Raw genomic sequence first — 21,986 nt, 5'->3', positions numbered from 1 at the left:
GAGTGGTATAGCAGGGGCAGCTGGGGAGGTGGCGCATTGTTTCCCATTTACTTACGATAATGAGAGATACTGGAGGGAAGCTAAGCAATATTCCATATACTGCAAGGAAAGATTGGTTCAGATCCATTAAATAATAATAATAAAAAGGAACTCCTTTTACCTGTAATCTGCAGATAGCACGTAAATTAACTGCAGTGGGAGGAAGAAAAGCCGCAGTCTTCCTTGCTACCTGTGCTGGCAGTGGCTCAGCATCACTAGCCAAGTCTCTGGGTGTAAATTAGGCATACGTGACTCTATATATTTTTTTTTTTCTTTTTGCCTTCCTAGCTTCTAGGTTGATCAGTTGAGACCTCATTGCCTTTTTCTTCTAAGGCAGACCTTCTACAAAACACACTGCTCCAGTCAAGTTTCAACCACCAAATCACGGCATGCCCAGCTAGGCTGGAGCGTATATGCTTGTGCAAGCGCTCGACTCATTTAGAGTGAAACATTCTTGATTAAAATAGGAGGTTAATAGTGCTTCTGTGTGTGTCTTGCTTCATAAATTGCATGTTAGCTCCAGCATTGGAAAAGATAAATTCGGGCTAGCAGGAATATTAAAAAAAAAAAAAAAAAAAAGAGTACAAGCAGGAAGTGAAATACAAATGTCCTTATTTAGTACAAAGGGGTTCATCTTGCTGTTGGCTTTCTGTTTTCGTTAAGTTTGTGCTTGGCTTGACAATGCAGAAGAAGAAATTTAAATTATTGGGAAATGCATGGAAATTTGAAGTAAAACAGGAGTTAGCAGTGTCTCGAACTTTTCTTTTGGTGTTACAGCAGGCAGCAGCCTGCGCTGGGAACTTGGAAGTTTTCTTTGGTTCAGAACTTAAGACTATATTTACCATGTCAAAAGTAAGTGAAGATCCACGCTGTGAAAAGAATCCCCCTGATGATGCTCACAAGTTTATGTAAGAAAACTCCTGCTTTAGAGGTTTCCTTTAGATGAATGTTTGGATAGGTGTATGGTTGCAGGCTGAAGGGATACGATTTTGCCACTGCTTTCCTGGCGTATCCTTGACTGTGAATTCGGACTCTTTTGGCCATCCTTTGCAGCCCTCCCTCTTCCCATCATAAGGCAATCCTTGGTTTTCCCTTGAGAGCAGAGCCATCTGAATGTGGTGAGTCTCGATGAGGACGGTCTCCTCCTTGTAAGCCCACCACAGTCACTAAATCTTTAAGTTAATGAAGTGATGAAGGCGACGCGTGCCAAGCCCCATCATTTCTGTCTCTCCTTACACAGTATGGGTTTGCCTGGACGCATGCCATGTGGTTTTAGTTTTTTTAGAGACAGTTTCTTAGAATATAATTTATTTCTTCGTGGAAGCTATAGTTAAGGCAATTATGTGATCATGAACACTTCACAAGAGCTTTTCTGCTGGTGATTGTAGCCATACCCATAACTTTTACAGAATCACTGGGTTGGAAAAGACCTTTGAGATAGAGTCCAACCGTGCCTGTCCTCTAATAAACCATATCCTTGAGCACCTCATTTACCTGTCTGTTAAACACATCCAGGGTCAGTGACTCAACCCCCTCCCCCATCAGCCTGTTCCAGTGCCTGATAACCCTTTCGGTAAAGAACTTTTTCCTAACATCTGATCTGACTCTGCCCTGGAGCAGCTTGAGGCCATTTCCTCATATCCTGTCACCTGGCTGAAGAGACCATCGCCCACCTCTCTACACCCTCCTGTCAGGTAGTTGTAGGCAATGATAAGGTCTCCCCTCAGCCTCCCCTTCTCCAGGTTAAACTTCCCCAGCTCCCTCAGTCACTCCTCCTATGATTTTCCCTCCAGCCCCTTCCCCAGACTGGTTGCCCTTCTCTTGGACAAGCGCTGACTCCTAGCCAGCCGTATCTGAGCACAGTTGTGGATTCAGCCCCTCCAAAAGCCATGCAGACCTGTCTTTAGGAAGAGCTAGTTCAGATCATCCAGCCAAGCCCTACCAGGCAGCCTTGAGGGACCAGAAATCCCCAGCTGTCCCACACGTGATCGCCATCCTGCAGCACTCTGGCGTTGGCTCTGTGTTGCCCGTTGAGGAGCAAGCCAACAGAAGCATCTCTAGAAAGAGAAATCAAGATAATTGAGCAGATTACCAAAAAAAAAAAAAAAAAGCCAGGAGTGTTTGTTTGTCTTCCCTCGCCCTCAGTCAGCAGAGCTCATATTTGCGTAGCTGAAGGATATAAAATCAGAGGCACTTTGTCGCAACACGAGGGGTTTTGTTTCCTCTTGTAATTCCAGTAGGAAAATGACTTGATTTTTTTTTTTTCTTTAGATACTTGAGTCTTTAAACTTCCTTTTTGCTATTAGTATCGTTGGTGGCTTAATGGATTTCTTGATTGTTGAGCTCCTCTTTTTGATACAGTATTGTTAGTCTTTGCATGCATTCAAAATGACAGGGAGCGTTAAAACCAGTCATTTCCATTTGAGAGATCTTAGGGATAATTTTTTTATACCCACTGTGTGAAAATAACTCGAACAGTAGTGGAATTATCTGTTGCAAGAGAGGTGATTTCACTTGTGAATTGCGTTTAAAGATAAAACCGTTCCCACTTTCTGGGATGTGGAGTTCCTATTCATTGCTCTATTAAGATTAATCAGGAGCAAGACTTAAATCCAGAACAAATTGTCCGCCGACAATGATGTAGAATGTAACCTAGATCTCACTTTCTTGAAAGCCTTTGTCAGTTTTGCCAGGCTGAGAAACCGCAAACGTACGCAAGCTGCTTGTTGAGTGCATCACGCGAAGCAGGAGGCTTTTGCCTCATTTGCTGCCTCATTAGGAATTAAACTGCTTTCTAGGGTTGTTTTTTTAAGGAATGGAGTTGTTAGGAGGTGTTGTTTGGAATGGGTACATCTGCGTACCATATTAGCTGGAAATTATTTTAGCATGGGCTCGCTCCACCTGCGAGAGCCTCTGATACCTGAAAGTTCTGCTGTTAACTGAGGATGGGAAATGAAGGACCTTCCTGCAGTTTTGTTTGCTCTTGGGGAATCTAGTAAAGGACAAGCTCAGGCTCCAGCTACCCCAAGCCCCTTCACGCAGTGTGTCCAGCAGATCCTCCACACAATCCACCACTCCCACTTGCCACCGTCAGCCCCAACTGCACACTGCCAGTGTAGTGATGCTAACAACAAAACCATGCTTTTAAGAACTAATGTTATTTTTTTTGTAATCTCCTGTCTTCCATTAGGAAGCATGTAGAGCCATCCAGTTTTCCTGTATCTCTAGTTACGGCTTAGGATCGAGTAAGGATGTCAGCTGCTTTTGCCTTTTCAGAGGGCCAAGGAAAGAGAACATTGGGGAAAATCCCTAATTTGAGGATGTGACCTGTGAGGTTGACAGCCCCTCCATTCACACAAGGAGCAGGCTGTGACTGGTAATGTTTGGGAGCTCGCAATACTCCCTTCACATGTACACACCACTTTGAAATGTATTTGAAAGAAAACAAACAAAACAAAAAAAAACAAAGGCTGCTTGCTGTTGAACAGCCTTGCTGCAGGGATGCTGGCAGGCAGCACACCCTTGGCAAGCTGTTCCCTTGAGTTTAGGAGCATGTTCGAGGCCAAGAGATTTAGGGACTTATTAATGGCACTGCAGCTTCAGGCCCTGCTGTGAGCTGGCAGTCACTGAGTGAGTAAGAATGGCGCTGTCGGGGCTGGGTTTGAGGCCGATGGGTGTGTGCGCATGTCCCTGGAATGATTTTGATGTTCTGAGTTGAACTTGCCCACTTAATGATATTTTCTTATTAGTTGAATCCTCTTTTCTTCAGCTTATTTGCATGCAGTACATCATGTTTCATTTAGGATTTCATACAGTCAGAAGCCCAGCATAAAAGATGGTGCAATAAAAGGCTGGATTAATCATGGGATTTTGTAGAACTGGAAGCTGCTGGGACCAGTTTGGACCAATCACGGGCAAAAGAAAAGTGTTTTGTCCGCTGTTGCAGTCTTCCTAGAGTGAAGTGGAGGTCTCTGTCTGTTTTAGGAGAGCCAGCTAAACCAGGTCGTTCCCCTCCATACATGTGTGCTATCCCCTAATATGCCAAGGCAGCTCCCGCAGCATCTGTGGCAGGAGTTCAGCTGCCCATTCGTGATGTCCCACCACGTGGGAACAGCCCTCAGGCAGCAACCACAGCTAAATATAATTGCTGGAAATTAATCCAGCTTGGTAGTTTAAAGCGAGACCGTAATCCTCGTTATCATTTTTTTGTATTAAAATTGTTTTTTTTTTTTTTAAAGCCCTGATTAGGTTTAGCAGACTGTCTGTAGAGGTGATTTCATTCTGGCTGGGGAGACGTGCATGAGTGGAACAGAGCCATGCATCCCCAGGGTCCCCGTTCCTCCATTCTTCTCGCTGCTTTACAACACAGACCTTTGCTGTAAGGCAGGTTTGCAGCTTTGATTGAAAATGACTCTGCAGACTCCCATCAAAGCAGTACTGTGCCCCAGAGTCGTTTAAAAAAACCCACCCTGAAATAAAATCTAGAAGGCACCTTGGGAGTGTGAGTTCCTTGGGATGCCAAGGGCCATCACCTGTGGTCTGCTGGTGTCCCCAGGCAGGACCTAGTAGATCTTCAGCAGACATTACCGTGTTTGTCTGCCCAAGAAGCCTGGGGGAGAGCGGGGAGTGCAGAGAAGGGAAAAGGGGTGAAATGGCTCTCTGAGGTTCGGGGTGGTTATTTAGTGCTGGCCTGCTGCCTGATGATTGTCAGGCAGATCTGGGAGAGGTGGCTGCAGCTGTATAGCTGGGAAGTTGTGCTTTTAATTGCTAATTAAAGTTACTATTTGCATTTAGGGTTTTTCCTTTTTAAACAATGACATCCCATTACAAAAGAAACTGGTAGCATTGTTTGTTTATAGCACGACTGAACCTGCCAGCTTGCTCTTGCAGCTTTACAACTGTATTTCACCTACTGCCTACTTTTGCTTTCCCATCTGTTTTTTTATGACTTCTGTCCTGACGGCCCTTGTTCTTCCAGTCCTTGACTCCCTTCCCATGCAGACATACGATCTTGTAATGTTTTTCTTTTTGTCTTTATAAACAATAGGCAGGCAGTCTAATAGTGGAAGACCAAAATCAAGGGAGCTTTGCAGATTCAGCTTGACAGCTCCCCTCTCTGAATTATTTAAAGGCCGTAAACAAAAGAAAGCCCTGTCTAGAGCTTCAGGTGACTCCTGAATCCTCATCTAGGATTGCAGAGGATGCCTGTGAGGCGAGTTCCCATTAGTTTTGCCTATTTAAATCCATGGGATTTAATGAATTAGCAAACGCCATTGGAATTCTGGGGCTACCTCCTGTTGTCCCTTCAGGGATGGGGAAGGTGCAAGAAGAGAGGAATGAGCAAGTGGAGAAGAGGGAAAGTGGGAAGTGAAGGAAACAATAGGGAATTTCGCTCCAGTTGTCAGGATTGTGTGTTGAGTTTTAGACTTTCGTTTTCCCCCTCTCTCACAATCAGTGAACCCGTCTGAAGACGTTTGGCGTTTTTCTTCTGACTTTAATCTCGGTCCTTGGTGGGGTCTTTTTTTACATCCTTTATTTTGTATCTAAAATGCTTCTCAACAGCTGAATGACCCAGTGATTTCTGATTTCTCAGGTGCATTTTCATTACTGGATTCGCTCGTCCTTCTGGATTTGGGATCGGGGAAGCAGGCAGCAGAGCACAATTGAGTCCTTCAGATGATGCAAAGTTCATTATTGTCTTTTGAATAGTTCATTCTGCTGAACGGAGTAGGGAAGATGTCATGCTTTGCATTTATTGTACTAAAGCTATAAAGCTGTATCTCATCATTCCTAATACCTAAGGCATAGTTGTCGTCTTTTCCCCACTCCCTTCTCCTCCCAGATAAATACAACAGAAGGCATCAGCAGTAGAATATTCCAGCATTTCTCTCAGCTTACAAATGAAAGATCGCTCTCTTCCAGACAGCACCAAGTCCAGTTCAGCTCCCTTTTGCACAGTGCCATAACTATATGGATATACAGAGACCGTGCTGACCGCAGTTCAGGACAGCTCTGACCCTGTTCTGGGCTATAGGTGAGGAGGAGATAGTTCTGCTCAAGAGTAAACTCGGGCTTGTGATGTTAAACCTGGGTTTGGATACCATCAGAATGAACTGCCTGCAGGTGTAGGCTCCAGACCTTTTGCTTTGCAGATACGAAGTTTGTCGACATCTCTCCTCCTTCCTAATTTCCCTTTGTGCTTTGGCTAGTGACAATATTTGCCTAACTGCACTCAGGTCATTTTTGAAACGGTATTTTGCGGACCAAAATGTAGCTGGAGGAGGGCCCTGTGGTTTGGTACAGATTACTGTCTTGTCTGCATTCCAAGAGGTTTTGGGTACCTAGTGCTGCGCCCAGTGCTGTTACAACATTAGCTCGATTGAGTGTTGAAGGAGAGCAGCAGGTTGTGAATTCCGTCAAAATTAATGGAAACTTTTGTTTTACTTTAATTAAACATTTATTCTTTAAATCAAAGTCCTCTTTCCCAAATAGGGGGCGCATGTTACAAACAGCGTTAGTGTAAGTATCATTCCATGAAGCTTACACATGTGCTGATGTTAACGTGCCTTGATTTTTCTCCCCGAGATGCAATTTATTCCTTGTTTTCTCGTGTCAGGTCCTGGTGATTTCACTGCTGCAGTTCTCTGGACAGGAGGGGGGGTGGGGTGGGGCACAGAACAGATGAGATGTGTGTATGTATATTTATGAGCGTGTGTGTTCTTAAATTTGCTGTAGTGCCCTATGCAGCTATGAGCTAGGCCACCTCATAGAGCCGTATCCTTGCCTTTCCTGTTCTTGCCTCCTCTGTGCAGCTGCAGCCTTTCAGGTGGAAGCAGCCTCCAGGGATGAGGTATTTCTGCTCTCCCGCTGTGCCCCCCTTCCCTTCGCCTTGCAGTAGCTCTGCTTGCCATGCAGATGCTGCACGATCCCTGCCATCCCTGCCTGCAGCCTTGGCTAGAGGTGTAGTGTCTTAGGTATGCTCTCGTGTCTCTCCCACAGATGGCATCCTCAGCGCTGACACTTAGACTCGTGACTCTGTTCCTGTTGCTATTAAATTTACTATTCCTGGCTTAAAGAGAAGCAAAGGCTTTGATTTCTATGTCTGCCAGACTTCTGGCCCATCCAGAAACACAATTAGAAGGCTTACAGATGCAGTGAAACTACCATCCTTCTTTTCCAGCTGGCACAAGCAAAACGTTCAGAATAGTTAATGTGGTTCGCAGATACCGAGCACTGTAGTCCCCCTGCAATGTTATTCTGAGACCCATTAACAAAACAGTCTGGATTTTAAGTCCAGAACTGAGAGTTGAGTGTTTGGGGACACTGGAGTGTCAAGGGTTGGGTTTGGTTTGGTGGTGGAATCCCACTTGAACGGATGAGTGTGTCCAAGGGGTGTTAGTACAGCTAAAGCATACAAATTCAGCGTCAGGATTCTGGTTGCTTTAACATGACTGTTTTTGGCGTCTTGGTCTCAGGCCAGTATTGGAGGTGGAGGTCGTTTTCATTAGGACAGAGCAAAGAAGCTGCAGTTGGCAGGAGATCCAATTTGCGAGGTGTTGTCCAGACAGACAGTGAGCGACAGCTTTCTGCCCCAAAGAGCTGACAGCCAAACCCTTTAAAACCAACAGTAGCTGAGTATGAATCCATTATTGGTTTGAAATAAACTGATTTCCTCGGCCCATCAGCCGTTTCACGAGTTCCTGCCAAAGTGTTCCCCCCACTTGCTGTCCTATCCAGCTTGACTCACTTTGGCTCCCCTTGTCCTTCTGGTGCCTCCAATGATTAACCCATTCTCCCACATTGACGACCACAGACAGTAGCAGTAATACAGTGATTGTTCTTCCACTTTTGCTTTGAGAGGACAGTGTCAGATGAGGGATGTTTTTCTTTCCAGCCTGACCCACCAGCTCAGTGTGTATTCCCACCAGTTACACAGCTGCAACACCTCTTTCTCCGGAGGTTAGTTTGGGGCTTAAGCCTGTGGTAGCTTTAAATCCTTAATGCTAACCAACCCATTCTCTTGCTTTGATTGGGTGAATTCTGTGTTGTCTTATCTTCTGGTGCAGGAACCAGTGACTTCAATTTTACTCTCACTTTATACATTGCTTTGCTTGGAGAAGGAAGGTTCTGCATCCCACCACCATGAGGTGGACTTGCATTGAGACTCAGGGCTTTTAATCATAGGGATCTGGTTGCCACAGATGTTGAGGAGATAAACTCCTCTTGGTTTCAGTGAGAACAACTGAAAATCCAGCCAGCTTCACTGAGCGACGCATGCTTGGGTTACAGGGATGGGTAGCAGGCATCATCTGTTTCATCACATGATAATTGGGAAACCTAAAGCATTTCCATAGCATGCCACTTGCTTACAGAACAGAATTCATAGTCTTTGGGAAAAACAAGGCTGGACATGCCCAGGATGGATGGATGGACTGACTTCCAGATGGCTGTCAAGCTCCATCAACAAAACCATCCCCAATGCTTTGAGCGGTCAGCTGAGGCCTTAGTGCCAGGAACTGTGTTTTTTCTGTACCAAATGAGCGAAGCAAGCCAAACTGTGGGATCTCAAACTGTTTCAGTTGAGGACACAGAGGAGCACATCCTTAAGCAGAGCTGCCATGGTTGTGTGAGTGCTGCTGTTGTCTGGGATCACTGTGAAGGGTTATCTCCTGGGCGTGGGAGGGGAGGGGGAGATGGCAGGACAGGCTGTGCGTGGCCTGAAGAACTTGTGATGCTATGGGTTTGGACAGAAGTGAAGGTATTAGGACTCCTGATGTTTTCCAAGACTGGTAACTGCTCAGTGTCTTGTGAGCAGAGTCAGTGTCCTTCAGGAATTTCTTGCTTTTCTCCTGTGCTCTTTGGCATGGGAGCCAGGCACAAAACTCCCCAGGGATTGGATGAACTGTTGGAGCACTTAGGAGAGACCAAAATGACATAGGTCAAGGACCTATGTCTGCTGGATAAGTGTCCTGCATCCCGAGAGCTCAGATGTGTCCGTAGCTGGGAACTGGGGGCTGGGAAGGGTCACTGATGTGCTTCAAAACCCCTTGCCTAGGTATTGTGTTGGACTCAGTATGTTCACCATCACTTGGCAGGCTGCTGCAGTTTCAGGGTGATTTTTAGCATCCTTCAGAGCCATGGTTTGTGCCCCTGGTCTGTTCAGGGGAGGAATGCAGCTGGATCAGATTTCTCACAAGCAAATAAACAAATGCTGCAGTTCAGAAAAGGAATGTGTGTTAGGAGAGTTCCATCTTTGTGGTTTTTCTCCTTGCTGTGAACATCTGGATTAACCTTGGGTAAATCCACTGAGCACGTTGCCTTGGTTTCCCCACATGTCAAAGCAGGATACTACTCTGCTATCTCACCAGGGCATTTGTTACACTTAATTAATGTTGTAATGTGTCTTTGGGTCCTCTGATAAAATGTGTTGTGCGAATGCTAAGTTGTTTTAACTGATTGGATTGTTAATTAAATGCGCACATATAAATGATTTATTGGCATTAAAGAACTGAGACTTAATAATTTAAAATATTACTGTCAAGGTGGTTGGGTCAATTTGAAGCCTGTATTGTTCAGCAGTTTAGAGACTGGCACTAATGGCAGTGGGAGAGGGGGGCAAGTGGGAGCGTGACCAGGTAACAGCTTCTTTCAGGGTGTTCCTGTGTGGGGACTGACTCAGTCCCAAGATCCCAACTCTGCTGCCTGGCCCAGGGAAGCCTCTGGCAGCATCAGTGATGTGCTGAGCTTCAGGAAGCACAGGAGATGTGTCATCTAGCAGTGATCCCCCATGGCCCAACTTAGAAACCATTTGTCAGCCTTTGGAAGAGCGTGCTCCAGTTCAGCACACTAATGTGTGAGATTAGTTCTTGTGTATCCAGAAAAAGCAGGAAAGAAGGGATATCTGGAGCGTGTGACCAGTTGCCAGGCTGCTGATGTTGATCACCACCTCCTTTTGAAAGCTTTTGGCCCAGCAGCGGTTGTTTCCCACAAGCTAACCACGTTTCAGTCTCTAACCACAAGGCTTCTACCTCCTCGTGTTCTTCTATCCTCTGGTTGGAGGTGGACGAGGGAATGAGCTGTAGCTGGCAGCCCAGGCAGGGACCAGCAGAACGGATACATCATCCTAGTGCACTCATGAGTTCAGGGACCTCGAGGTACAGAGAGCCAAAAAGACAACTGTGTCACTGCCCGTGGGAGCAGATAGTTGGTCGATTGACTGAATACTGCGACCGGAGGAGGTGGTTAGCCATCATCCACTCCCTTTCTCCACCCAAGGGCATTGTACACGCTGGTTTTGCTATTAGTATGGTGGAGACAAAAAGGGTTGGAAAGAAAGGGAAACTATTCTGTAAGAGGATTTTCAGAGGTGGGAGGGAGAAGGAGATGGAAGGATCTGTATGTTGCTGTAGAAGAGACAGTTGAAACTCAAGAATAGAATCGTGAAAGTAGGGTTTTGGTGAGCGATGCCACACAAGGGACAACGATCTCGCAAGTATAAAAGCCCGGAAGGATACAGGACAGATGGTCTAGGAGAGATCAAAACGTTCTTGCACAAACTAGGGAATTGCTGATTCAAGCGTGAAGAAGACTTGAAAGAGGGAACTGAGCAACTGAGGAGCGTTGGGTGTAGTTTAGCAGGAAAAGAAAGCACTGATGTGGCAAAAAGAAGGAAGAAGAGTAGAGAAGGTAAGAGGGATGGGAGAAACACATTCTGAGTGAGAAAGAAAGAAATTAGAGATATAAGGGAATTAACGAAACATGAAGCAGTGCTTAAAGCACTTGGAGTATGCCCTTCACAGGAGGCAAGGTAAGTGGTGTGAGTTAAGGAGGGCCAAGGAGCTGGGGGCTGCAGAGAAGGATGTCTTTTGGCATCTCTCCAGAGTTTTTCACCAGCATCTGTTCCTTGCCAGAGCAGCCGTTGGGAATTGTGGACCTTGCTGGGGTGCAGGACTGGGCTATGCAGGCCATGCTTGGAGAGTAGACTGGGCTGTTTAATTTGGGGTAGCTTGCATGGAAAAGGCTTTTTCACAGTCTGCTGACTTCTGCTCATATCTCTGATCCCGTAGTTGGCCATCACAACCTAAAACTCCCAGATGTAGCTCATGTTTCTGAATACTGCCATGCAGTGTTCTTCAGAGTGCACATTCTGTTTCCAGTGAGGGTTTGGAAGGGAGAGAGAAACGGTAGCTACAGTAACGATAGCACCCCGGGGCTTGTCTTGGCCACATGCAGCAGTGGTGGGCAGGGCAGCATGACCTTGGCCAGTGAGAGATTAAATTCATCACCTCTAGCATGATGTAATGACAGAGTGCAACAAACAGTAGAAGAGAAAGGAGGCAGCAGGAATGAGGGTCTCAGACCGTGTAGTCATCGAATGATGTGTGGCAGAATTGCCAAACAAGTATTTAAGAGAATAGACGCTAAAAGCTGCTTTTGCTGAACAAATGCCTGGCCATCTCCTCTGGCTTTGCAATATCGATGCTGATGTGTTGGGTGTCTGTGAGATGTTCTTCTGCAGGCTTGTTGTGAGCTGTATTTATATATTACTGCTGCCGCTTCCTTCCAGACCTTGAGCGTATTGTTTATGGGCGGTGACTGAAATCCCAGGATATATGACCCTAGGAACGAGTAGCTTTAGAGACCTTATCACAACTAGGAGGGCAATGGAGCTCAGTCTTCCTCCATATAGAGGAGGAGAAGGCTTGTCCTTTGGGGTAAAGAGGGTTAATGCCAACGTAATTTGGTTTTAACACATGCCTTCCTACCTTGCCTGACAGGGAGCGTGCACCAGCTGTTAGAGCTGCATGCTTCACTTTGCAGTAGATGCAGAATAATAAACCTCTGACGAGTTAGTCTCATCTTGAATTCTAAATAAATTAGGCACTCATTAAACCCAGTTTTGTTCCAGACTGACTAAATTACAGAGGGAGTTGCCTGTAATATATCAACAGCTCCTGGCATGGGCTTGGCTGCCTGGCTTTCCTGCCTTTGCAGGGCTCTCTTTGCCCTCTTCCCATCGCTCTCCATTTCCATCTTGAATTCAGAAGACAGCGTAGAGGCAAGCAAATCGGTGCCTGTGTGCAGTGCTGTACCCGCTCATAGTCGTGTTTTCTTCTAGCCTGGTCTTGGGTTGCCTCGTTGATCTTGTTTTCTCGAGAGCTACGCACTGAAAAGAAGGGTCATGCTAAGCAAAAGTGATTTCTCACTTGGCTGAGGGACAGCTTACTACTTATGTGAGTGTGTCATTGGAACAAGCCCTGGGGTACTTTCCTCTGGGCACGTGTGTGCTGCGAATGCAGAGACCTGGCTATGTACAAGAGCAACTAAGCTTCTAGTCACATTCAGCATCATCTTAGACGGAGTTTGGCCTGAAAAGGAGTAGAAAAATGCATTAAGTGTAAAATCCAAAAATGAGAAGGTTGCTGCTTTGAGGTGCAAAAAAAAAAGAGGGATATATTCACATACTGAGTCGCAGATAGGAAATACCAGATGTGGAAGTGTCAGAAAACTTGATAAAAGCATCCCTGGTACAGAGGTTAAAATCTGGAATAGCAGAAAAACGAGGGGAGGGATTCAAGGAGATGCTGAATTTCTACCTGCACACAGTTCCTAGTGAGATGCACTCCAACTTGTGCAGAAGCTGTAAACGTGGCGTGATATAGGATGATGAAAACACTAATTTGTTTGAAAGCGCTTTTTTTCCCCTTTATAGCCTGTCCATTATCTATACATGTGTATGTGTGATTGCAGGCAAGTCCTTCTGTAGCAAGCCAAAGGAGCGCCTTCATCTCTAAATCCATGGTTTAACATGTTAAGAAAATCTCTTTAGTTTGCTGTGTGGATGTTATTGTGTAGCGTTTATAAACTTAAAAGCCCCCGAAGATTGTGTGTTTGCAGCTGGAGCTAGAAGGAAGTGCATATGAGACCTTTTTCAGATATATTGAATAGTTGCCTTCTCTCTATTTTATTTTTTTTGTTTTGGCCCAGATAAGCCTGAGGAGGCTTTATCTCTGTATACACAAAGGAATTACCTTCCCAATGAGATAAAAATACAGTTTCTAAGGATTAAAAGACACGGTTTAGGCATCCATGTTCTGTTCCAGGTTTGAAACCTAAAGAGTTGGGCGTCGCTGCTCCTGAAAAATCTTGGTATGATGTCTTCTGTGTGCAAGGCCTGTCTTTAAGAAGCGCTCGGTTTAAAGGAGTAATGAATCTCTGCTTGACCCTGATGTTCACAATATAAATGATATGGCCTTAAAATTGTCCAGAAGGGATTAAAGTCAGGTGAGCGCGATAGCGTCTAAAGGAAATTCTGGAGGTAGTGGGACTTGCCCCACTTTACCTGTCCTGCCGTACACCCCTTCATCAATAACAAATTGTATCACAACCATGGGGCAAAGAACATAAAATTCCATGTGCGACACGTTATCCTGCTGGGAAGAAATCTAATCTGGCAGTTTAGTTTTTAAAAACCTCTTGATTTTTGTGTGCCGGAGGTTCATCACGTTTCCCAGGTTAGAATTTGTAATTTTCTTTCAAAAACAAGAGCTGTCTTGAGTCATACAACAAGAAAACAACCAGATCCTGGGGGATTTTGAGTGAAAAGCCATTAGAATCTGCTAATTACAAGCTATGAAGAGCAGTCAAGCAAACGGTGATCTGCTGGGGAACTGCTTTCATGCATCTTGATGTAAGAACCTTTGCACATGGTGTTGATGGGAAAAGTTTGGGTGAGGTGGGTCTTTCAGGTGGTCTGCAGCTTCAGTCCTAAAAGCCAGCACTTGAGTAGTATTGCCAGGCCCTAGTAGCTTTACTTCAGGTGAGAGCCTTCTGTCCAAACCCCACTAGCTTTAGTTCAATGATAAGCTTCTGTTCTGCCTATAAATAACATATGGCAGTGGATATTTGGGTGCAAGCTTTCTCACTCCATATATTTTCCCACTGTATCAACAACTTTGCTTAATTAGGCTCCAGTTCCTTTGAATTAAGTGTTCAGGATTTTTTTGTGGGCGAGTCTGTCTGCTTGAAAGAGAATTGCTGACGAACCCAGCCGTTCATTAGCAGAAACGAGTGCTGGGCTGGGAAGGTGAGAAGCTGTTAATTTAAAATAAGATCTTCAATAATCCTAACAGTGAATCAGTAGAAGAAACCTAACTGAAAACCCAGAAAAATTCATGCTTACCTGAATGGCAACTATGCTGGGAGTTTGAGGCAAATATACTTTATTTGTGCAGACAAAGGGGGATAGGGGCTTGGAGAACACAGACTTCATGGTCTGTAATTATTTCTAATACTGTGAAAGTTCCAAATAGGATTTTGAGTCTGTTGTGTGAACATGTGCACATACAAGTTGAAGAGACACAGCTGGCATCTGTCAGCCCCTACATGTCCTAAACAATACAGCAACATCTTAGGTTAAGTTTGAGTAATCCGGTTGTTCAGAGCAACAGCGTGTTGGGAGTGTATGTGGCTCTGAGGAACTTGGACCTGCCCTCTTCCTCCTTTGATGCTGCTCTGAAGAGGTGAAAGTGTTAGGAGAAGGGACGGAAAGCAGAGGGAAAAAGTCTCCATAAGACAGAACTTTTTTTTCTGAAGCCAATTCTGATCTCACTGGCTTGTGTACCTATTGGAGCAAGTTATAACACCTCCTTCAGAGGAAGGGCACGTGGGCTACCTGGCCTCTGGCAGCCCCTTGTGATATTGCTCCTACCTGTAGAAGGTAGGGGAGAGTGTACAAGTAAGAAATTACTCCACGTTGTACCATTTCTAGCCAAACCTTCCTCCCTTCTCGGTGCAGGCCTTGAGGGAAACACCGTTGATTAAGTCTATTTCCAGGTTAGTTTTGTCAGGCTAATGCACAGAGGAGTGCTGCCACATCTTTTGTGCACTAGCTTACATGGTCAAAACCGTGGTTCTTAGCTACCCACTGCACTTCCAACCTTCAGTTACTCTGGCTCTGGTCCTGGCAAGACTAATTTTGGCAAAACCACCACACTGTAAAAGTGTAGGCTGTGTTCACAAATAAATGTTCTGATCCACAGTTTCTCTCCCAACCGGGGGACCGCGATGTTTCGAAGCTGGCCTCTGGACTCCTCCTCCTGCATAGACTGTGCTCCATCCTCTTCTCCAGTGCGAGCTTCTGAATTTCATTTTAAGGACTGATATATGTGGGATAATGGAGGAGGAATGGTCTCACGAAGGATATTAAAGGAAAAAAAACCACAAGCAGATGTGAGTGATTTGTGCTCATCTCATATATTTCAAGCCCCCTGGGGACAGACTCACTATTTTGTGTCAGGAGAGAAAGGCAGGAAGATACTCAGCTGTGGTTTTGCACCAGAGGTGTGCAGAGCTCCAAGAGCACTGCGGCGGCAGGTGGGTGTCCACGGTGGCTCGTCATTGATAAAGAGGGTGGCAAAGAGGAAGGAGCCTTGTGGTTATTGCAAGGGCCTGTCTGGATTTTCCACTTGCTCTGTACAGTTGAGCCCACTCATACATTATCAGTCTGTGTCCCTCCAATGATGTGTGTGCTCTTTTAACAGCACTCTGGCTGTGGTGACTCTCATTTAGCGCCGCCCTCCCCCCCCCCCCCCCCCCCCCAATGTTTTCTTGCACAGAGATGTAAGGACTTGAAGAGCTGCAGCCTCAGCTATCTTTTACTCCCTGTTGCACTGAAGTAGCTCCAACAACTTTCAGTCATTGAGCTGAGTTTCTTCAAGATTCCTGAAAAATCCTGAGCATTTCTGATTCTCTTAATGCTGCCTACTCTTGCATGAATGCCAGCAGCCTAACTTTCCTTCTCCCTTTCTTCCTTTCCTCTACAAATTGCTTCCCAAGGGCCACCCAAATCCAGGGCTCATCTAGGAGGGAAGGAAATCAGTGTGCTTCAGAGTCTGGCTGTCACAGGGTAAATAATTCCTTTGAATGATGAATGTAGCAGGTATCTCATCTACTCAGGAAGGTCCTAAATTTGATTTTGTTTTTCTGTGCCATCAAGAGTGTGCTGTGGAAATTTCTTCTTTTGGTGCAATCAAAGGAAGTCCCTTCAAATAACAAGGTCAAATGTTTCTAAGTTCTTGCAGGTGGACCAGTTGTGTTGGGCTGGTGCTGCGTCTAGGAGAATGGAGATGCATCGGGTTCAGGACAGAAGTGCTTCTGTCTGGTTTGTCTTTGCACTCAGGACTGATTTACGGCTTCATTTTGCATAATGCCTGCCTCTGCGTGGCTCTGCGTCCAGTCTGGAGGCAATAACAAAGATTTGTGGTGGAGCCGAGTCCTTCCCAATGTCAAGGAACTGTCCTTCAGACTTCCTATAGACAGTACTCTGCAGTCGAGGAAAAAGTTGGCATGTGTGGAAGGCTGTTTCTAAGCCTTAGAACCTCTCTGAGGTGCTCTAAGATGTTCTGGACCCACACCGTAGATGAATCTTAACGTGAGTCCTGAGATGCACCTGCGTTTGTCAATTAATCTTTCTGAATTCCTACCTAATGCCAGGAGACAAGACGACGTGGACTTCTGTCATCCCCAGAGCCTTCCTCCTTTCTGTGGACTTAACAGGGCCAACACTCTTGAGCTGTCTCCCGTCAGTTTTATGGCTGTCTCTGGCTTGTTGAGATGCTGCATTATCTCATCGCGGGGAACCGGAGCGCGCTGTGCCACATCTGCACCGATCGCTCCTTGCCTGCCGCGATGTGCAGAGGAGAGGGTTGCCGTTTTCCATCCGGTCACACGGCCAGTGGCTCTCCACCAGCCTGCAGGAATAGTGGCGATTTGCAGCCCCACAGAACAAAATGCTGTCACTTGCCAGGCAGCAAACCCCCATCTCTTGTTGTTTGTTGTGTTTGGTTGGTTTTTTCACCCTTCAGTCTTGTTTTAGCAAAGGCAGCTGGTACCTTCTGCCTCTCCTGTTACGGGCTGCACATGCCACTCGCCCATCGAGGAGGTATGTGTGTAGAACAGGCGTTTTCATACCTGTTTTGTTAGTCCAGGTGGAACTCCAACATACCCCCCATCTCTTCTTTGGGAGGTCCTGGCTCCTGAAGACAACGGATCTGGGAGAGATGAGGAAAGGTCAGCCTTCCAACCTCTGTGCCCTGCATAGAAACACCCAAGTGTTGATGGTAGAGCAGAAGGCAATGCCCTGTTTTTCATGCCTGAGGTATACAGATGCTTGTAGTGCGTGGTAGGGGAAGTGGCCCTCCTGCCAGTTAGGTGGTAATGGTGGCTTTCTTTGGAGGACGTGGTGACTCTGCTCTGGCAGCCTGGCAAAAGGCTTGGTTTGACATGCACACGGCTGTCACAAGTTACAAACCTACGCATCCTCACGTCTTGCCAAGGTTTTTAATGTGTTAAATATATTGGCTGTTTCACAGGCGACATGAAAAGAAGGGAATTGTTGCTTTAAAGGATTAAAAACAAGTTACTTTGCCGTGTTCCGGAGGAATGCGGTGCTAGAGTGCCTTAACAAGCAAGTCACTGTTCGTTCGATGACAGATTTGGTGCTAATTTTGCTGCTGTCTGCTCCCATTTGCATCTCATGATTGTGGGTGAAAGCAGCAGAGCGGTGATTAGCTCAGACCCTGCTGGGGGGGAAGAAAAAAAAATCAGGAAAAAAAATAAATCAGTAGCTTCTGAAGAACAAGGGAGTGAGAGTATATTACCCTCTGGCATTTTTATTTTATTTAGCAGGTAAAACTGTTCATTGAACCAGAGTTCATTTACAGTGGTACCCCAGCAGACTGCAGCAGGATGAATTACCAATCGCTCACAGTGCAAACAAGAATCACTCAAACCCTGGATCATCTGTGCTCAGGACTTCCCCTTGCCCCCAAAATCCTATCAGGCATCCCAGTCCCAGTTTTGGTCCCTAAATTGCACCTATACCTGTGTTCCCTCCCCGCAGTGGGTTTCAGTGCTGTTAACCTGAAGCTGAGCAGCTCACAAGACCTGGCTCTTCTAGCTTCTGAGCTAATAGCAATTGAAGTGTAGCCTTCCTTTGAGGATATATTTTCTTGTCAGGAGCTGTGACTTGGAGGATTGTTGGTGAGATAATATCGGGAGTCTTAACTAATCCCCTAATGATTGTACCAGGGTGAACAAATCTACCTGTAACAATTAGCCCAGTGAGCCATTGCGAGGCTGCTCTTACCCAATAAGTGGATTTTTTTGCATCGGAAGGGATTTCTCTCCCTTTACTTCCAAGCTCGTGGCTGTGCAAAGTCCAAAACCTCACGGTGAGGTAGCGTGCAGTCCTGTTGGGGCCGGGTCGAGCTGGCTTTCTGCTCGCTTTGGAGCAGGGCATGTTCTAGTCACCGAGTTGATTAAAAACGCATGTGTTAAGCAGTGGGATAATTACAACGAGTTTGCCTGGGCATGGATAGCGGCAGTGAGAGGAATTGGAAAATTGTGCCTGAGAAGAGGTATCAGCTATCTTTAGAGAAAACAGGTCGTGGCAGGCGATTTGGCAGCGTACGCTACAATCGGTGGCACACAGATGGATGCAGGACACCGGTCTGGGAGTAGTGGTTCAACCATGGCATCTCCAGAGTCAGTACCAGCGCCCCAGCGCTTACCTGCTTCGAGTTTATTGGCACCGTGTCATTCTTTTGGATTTCCCTCTGGTCTGAACGATCTCAGTTTGGGAGGGTGCCTCCACACTCACATCGGGCATGCCAGCTGAAGACAGCAATGGCTGTCTTCCCCTGCCCTGTTTTTTTTGCCTGGGGGTTGCCTGACTGATGCTGCAGACCATTAATTTGCAGACAACCGGGATATCTCCGAAGGCAGTTCCATCAGTTGGCAGGAGGTGAACAGGTGCTGCCTGTCTGAATAAAGCAGGGCTGGAGCCCTCTCTGTTCATCTTCCTTCCAAACTGGGTGTATCTCCCAGTGCCTGTCTCTGGTTTAGCTGTCTGAAACCCCTTGACTTTGGGAGAGGTTTTGTCATGGTGATTAGTCTGTTTTAGGGTGCTGGGGACCTTTGTCCGTATGCTGCCAAAAGATCATAAATGATGATGATGATTATTATTTGCCCACTTTGCAGGGAGACTGTGAAGATTAATTCATGTTTGTAAATTGCTTTGGAGATTTAAAGCTCTGTGCAAGCGCTAAGGATTATTGCTTTCTAATTATTTAAGGTGCTATAACTTCTAAAAAGACTTTTAGCCTCGAAAATGTCTTGGAAATGGGAAGAGTTAAGTCCCTTTGAGATTAGATATATTTCTACGGGCTCGATGATCTCAAAGGTCTTTTCCAACCTAGTGATTCCAATGTTTAAGATAAAAGTAACTGGTGCTTCTCTACTTCTTCCAAAAGAGAAGAGAGAAGGAGGGAAAAAGAGAAAGCAGTGGCAGATTGTGATAGTGCCTCTTCTTTTTTTCCAGGAGTCCAATGTGCTGATTGCTGCTAACAGTCAGGGAACAATTAAGGTAAGTTATTTCGTGCATCTCCCCTTTAGACGCTTGAATCTGTTGTTAGCAAAGAGCAAGGTCAGAGAAACCATACGGCCAGGAGAAACCATCAGAGGAGGTCACCCCAACTCTACAAGTGTGTAGGTTAAATGGTGTATTTGCCTCCGATATGTGGCTGGGCGAGCAGACAGCACGCCGGCAGCGAAACCCCGTCAAAGCAAGGTGTGGAAGAGCTGCTGGTGGCCATCCAGTTCATGCCATGCCCCTGCCACTCCTTGGGCTCCTGCTAGTGTGGAGAGCGTGGCACAAGCATCTTCCCAAGCGCTGGTTCTTGTGGCAGCAGAGGCTGTGTGTTGACTTGCTGGTGGTTAACCAGAGCCCACCCTCTGGGTGCAGCAGAGCTGACAGCTGAGCTCCTGATGCGCAGGCAGCTGGAGCGGTGTTTAAAATGAGTGTGAATGCTCCCTCACCTCACTGATTCCTGGTGCCAAGATGGGCTGTGCCAGGCAGCTGCCAGCGCAGGGCTTTGCGACCCCAACGAGAAGCCAACGTTTCACCAGGTTTTCAACACTTGAAAGTCTTCCAGAGTGCTTGTTCTATGGATTTCTATCCATGAAATGTAAAGCAATACACAAGAGATTTATGTCCTACTGGTACCCAAACCCGGGCTGTTGCCAATCCTCTGGCCATCCCAAGTTGTACCTCCACTGTACTTTCAGGCTCGGTGGTTAACACGGCAAGCTGGTAGCCTGGAGCCCTGGTAGCTTTCTGTAGCTGCTGATAAACAGGTTTACCTGCTGTTTGCAAAGTTACACTCTGGATTCTCTCTCTGATGAAGCTGAGCTCCTCATCCTGCTCTCCTCTCGCATTCATGCGATGATAGCACCTCTCTGGAGCCAGACCAGCAACTCTGGCCTGAGTGAGTGGTCCTGGGAAAAGAAAAATCACCAAAAAAACAGGAATGGAGAGAGACCTGAGTGGTCTGTGTTGGGCTGTGTGTCGGGATTTACTTTTTTCCTCCTTTTTTGGCCACAAGCCCCCCAGTTACTCCTGCTCTTGCTGCTTGTTGCTGCTGTAGCCTCTTGTTCGTAGGTGATTTATTAGCCGGCTGTGGAATTGGTTGCTCATTACTTTGGTCACTTCCTTCTTAGCAAAATGGATAAAATGCACAGACACTTTTGATATCTTGAAGTGGATCCAGCAACAACTGGAGAGTGATTAGAGAGGAGAGGGTTTTGCTCATGCACTCTGCTTGTTAATGAGAGGAGGTAGACAGAGAAACGTGCCAACAGCCAGGGCTGTCAGAGCTCTGCGATTTCCATTTATTGTTGGCAGCACGCCGGAAAAAGGTGGGATGGTCTGGGAAGGGACCCGCTCCGGTCTAGTAGCAGATGCCACACTAACCAGTATCCACAGCCCCAGTAAAACCACCCCGGGGTCATACAGGCTGCACAAATCACTTGGCAGGTGACAGTGCCCGTAGTCCTTCGTCTTCTGTCATCTCTAGACCATGCCTTGCACCATCTCAGCATGGACAAGGGCAGGGTGAGCACAGAGGGCTGAGAGGAGCAAACCCCAGATAGCCCATCACATGGTGTCCCAGAGCCGGTTCACTGGGGCATGTGGAGATGAGGCATCCGGGTGGTTTTGCTTCATGCTGTAATTCATCCTCGGTGCAAGCAGACATCAAAATCAGGATCCTTGCCAAGTGCTTCTCCTATTTGCGTGATATTATTGAATGCTGGTGAATAAAGGGTAAGGGGCGGAGATGGAAGGGTCAGTCCTGTCCTAGTGATCTGTATGCTGATGTAGGAGATAATGAGTGTAATGAATTGCTATTCTAAATGTCTCGTCTTCCCTACTAATCAGGTACTGGAGCTGGTATGAAGGGTTTTCTCTCGAAACATGAGGTACTTGGTCTGGCTGATATACGACAGTATTCATCTGGGATCCTCAGCAGGACAAGAAACCAAAACCACCTTGATGTTCCTCCTCAAAAACCATCATGTTTGGGTTTTCCATTTATGGACTCTCTAGGACGTTTTGAGACACTGGAAACACCAGTGGACTGTCTGCCATCAACATTAACTCCACAGACTTTGCTGCTGGTGGTGGTGGTGATATGGTTGTCTAATTTTTATGATAGGAAAACAAATTCTTTTAAATAAAAACAAAAAGGAATAATAAAATTTATTGAGCCACAAGCTGAAGCTGGAAGATTGTCTCTTGTTGCATATAGGAACAGATGTACTTGGGAAGGGATCTTACAGGACCACACAGAGCTGTCCTCAGTTGCGCGTCTCCGGTTACTTTTCGTCTGGACTGTTCCTTTGTCCCCTTTGGAAAAAGAAAGTCTCTTCAGGCTTACCTTACATGCAAGCAATCTGCTTTGAGATCCCATCATAATATGGTGCGGTTGTTCGTCTGATTCTTTATTTTTCTTTTTTTAGATGCATTAAATGTTGACAAATACACCCCAGGTTGACACCTCTGGAGCCTGAAGTCCTCAAGAAGAGAAGGACATCTTCCCCTTTCTCCC

At 46.2% G+C, this 21,986-nt stretch overlaps 1 protein-coding gene across 1 annotated transcript in view; it reads left to right on the top strand.

Annotated features, from left to right (window-relative positions):
- Positions 1 to 21,643, top strand: part of COP1 (COP1 E3 ubiquitin ligase) — a gene marked incomplete at its 5' end in the record, with an annotated part of 130,357 nt that extends 108,714 nt beyond the window's left edge. The window contains 2 exons of the mRNA XM_084266117.1: positions 19,421 to 19,465; positions 21,317 to 21,643. Coding sequence (XP_084122243.1) covers positions 19,421 to 19,465; positions 21,317 to 21,334 — 63 coding nt within the window. The 3' untranslated portion in view covers positions 21,335 to 21,643. The remainder of the gene's footprint in view (positions 1 to 19,420; positions 19,466 to 21,316) is intronic.
- Between the last annotated feature and the right edge of the window lie 343 nt (positions 21,644 to 21,986).

This window comes from Gallinula chloropus, assembly GCF_964237585.1.
Source record: "Gallinula chloropus genome assembly, chromosome: 6".
Classification (NCBI taxonomy): Eukaryota; Metazoa; Chordata; class Aves; order Gruiformes; family Rallidae; genus Gallinula; species Gallinula chloropus.
The sequence above is the reverse complement of the archived record's forward strand: the minus strand, read 5'-3'. Positions and strand labels throughout refer to the sequence as shown.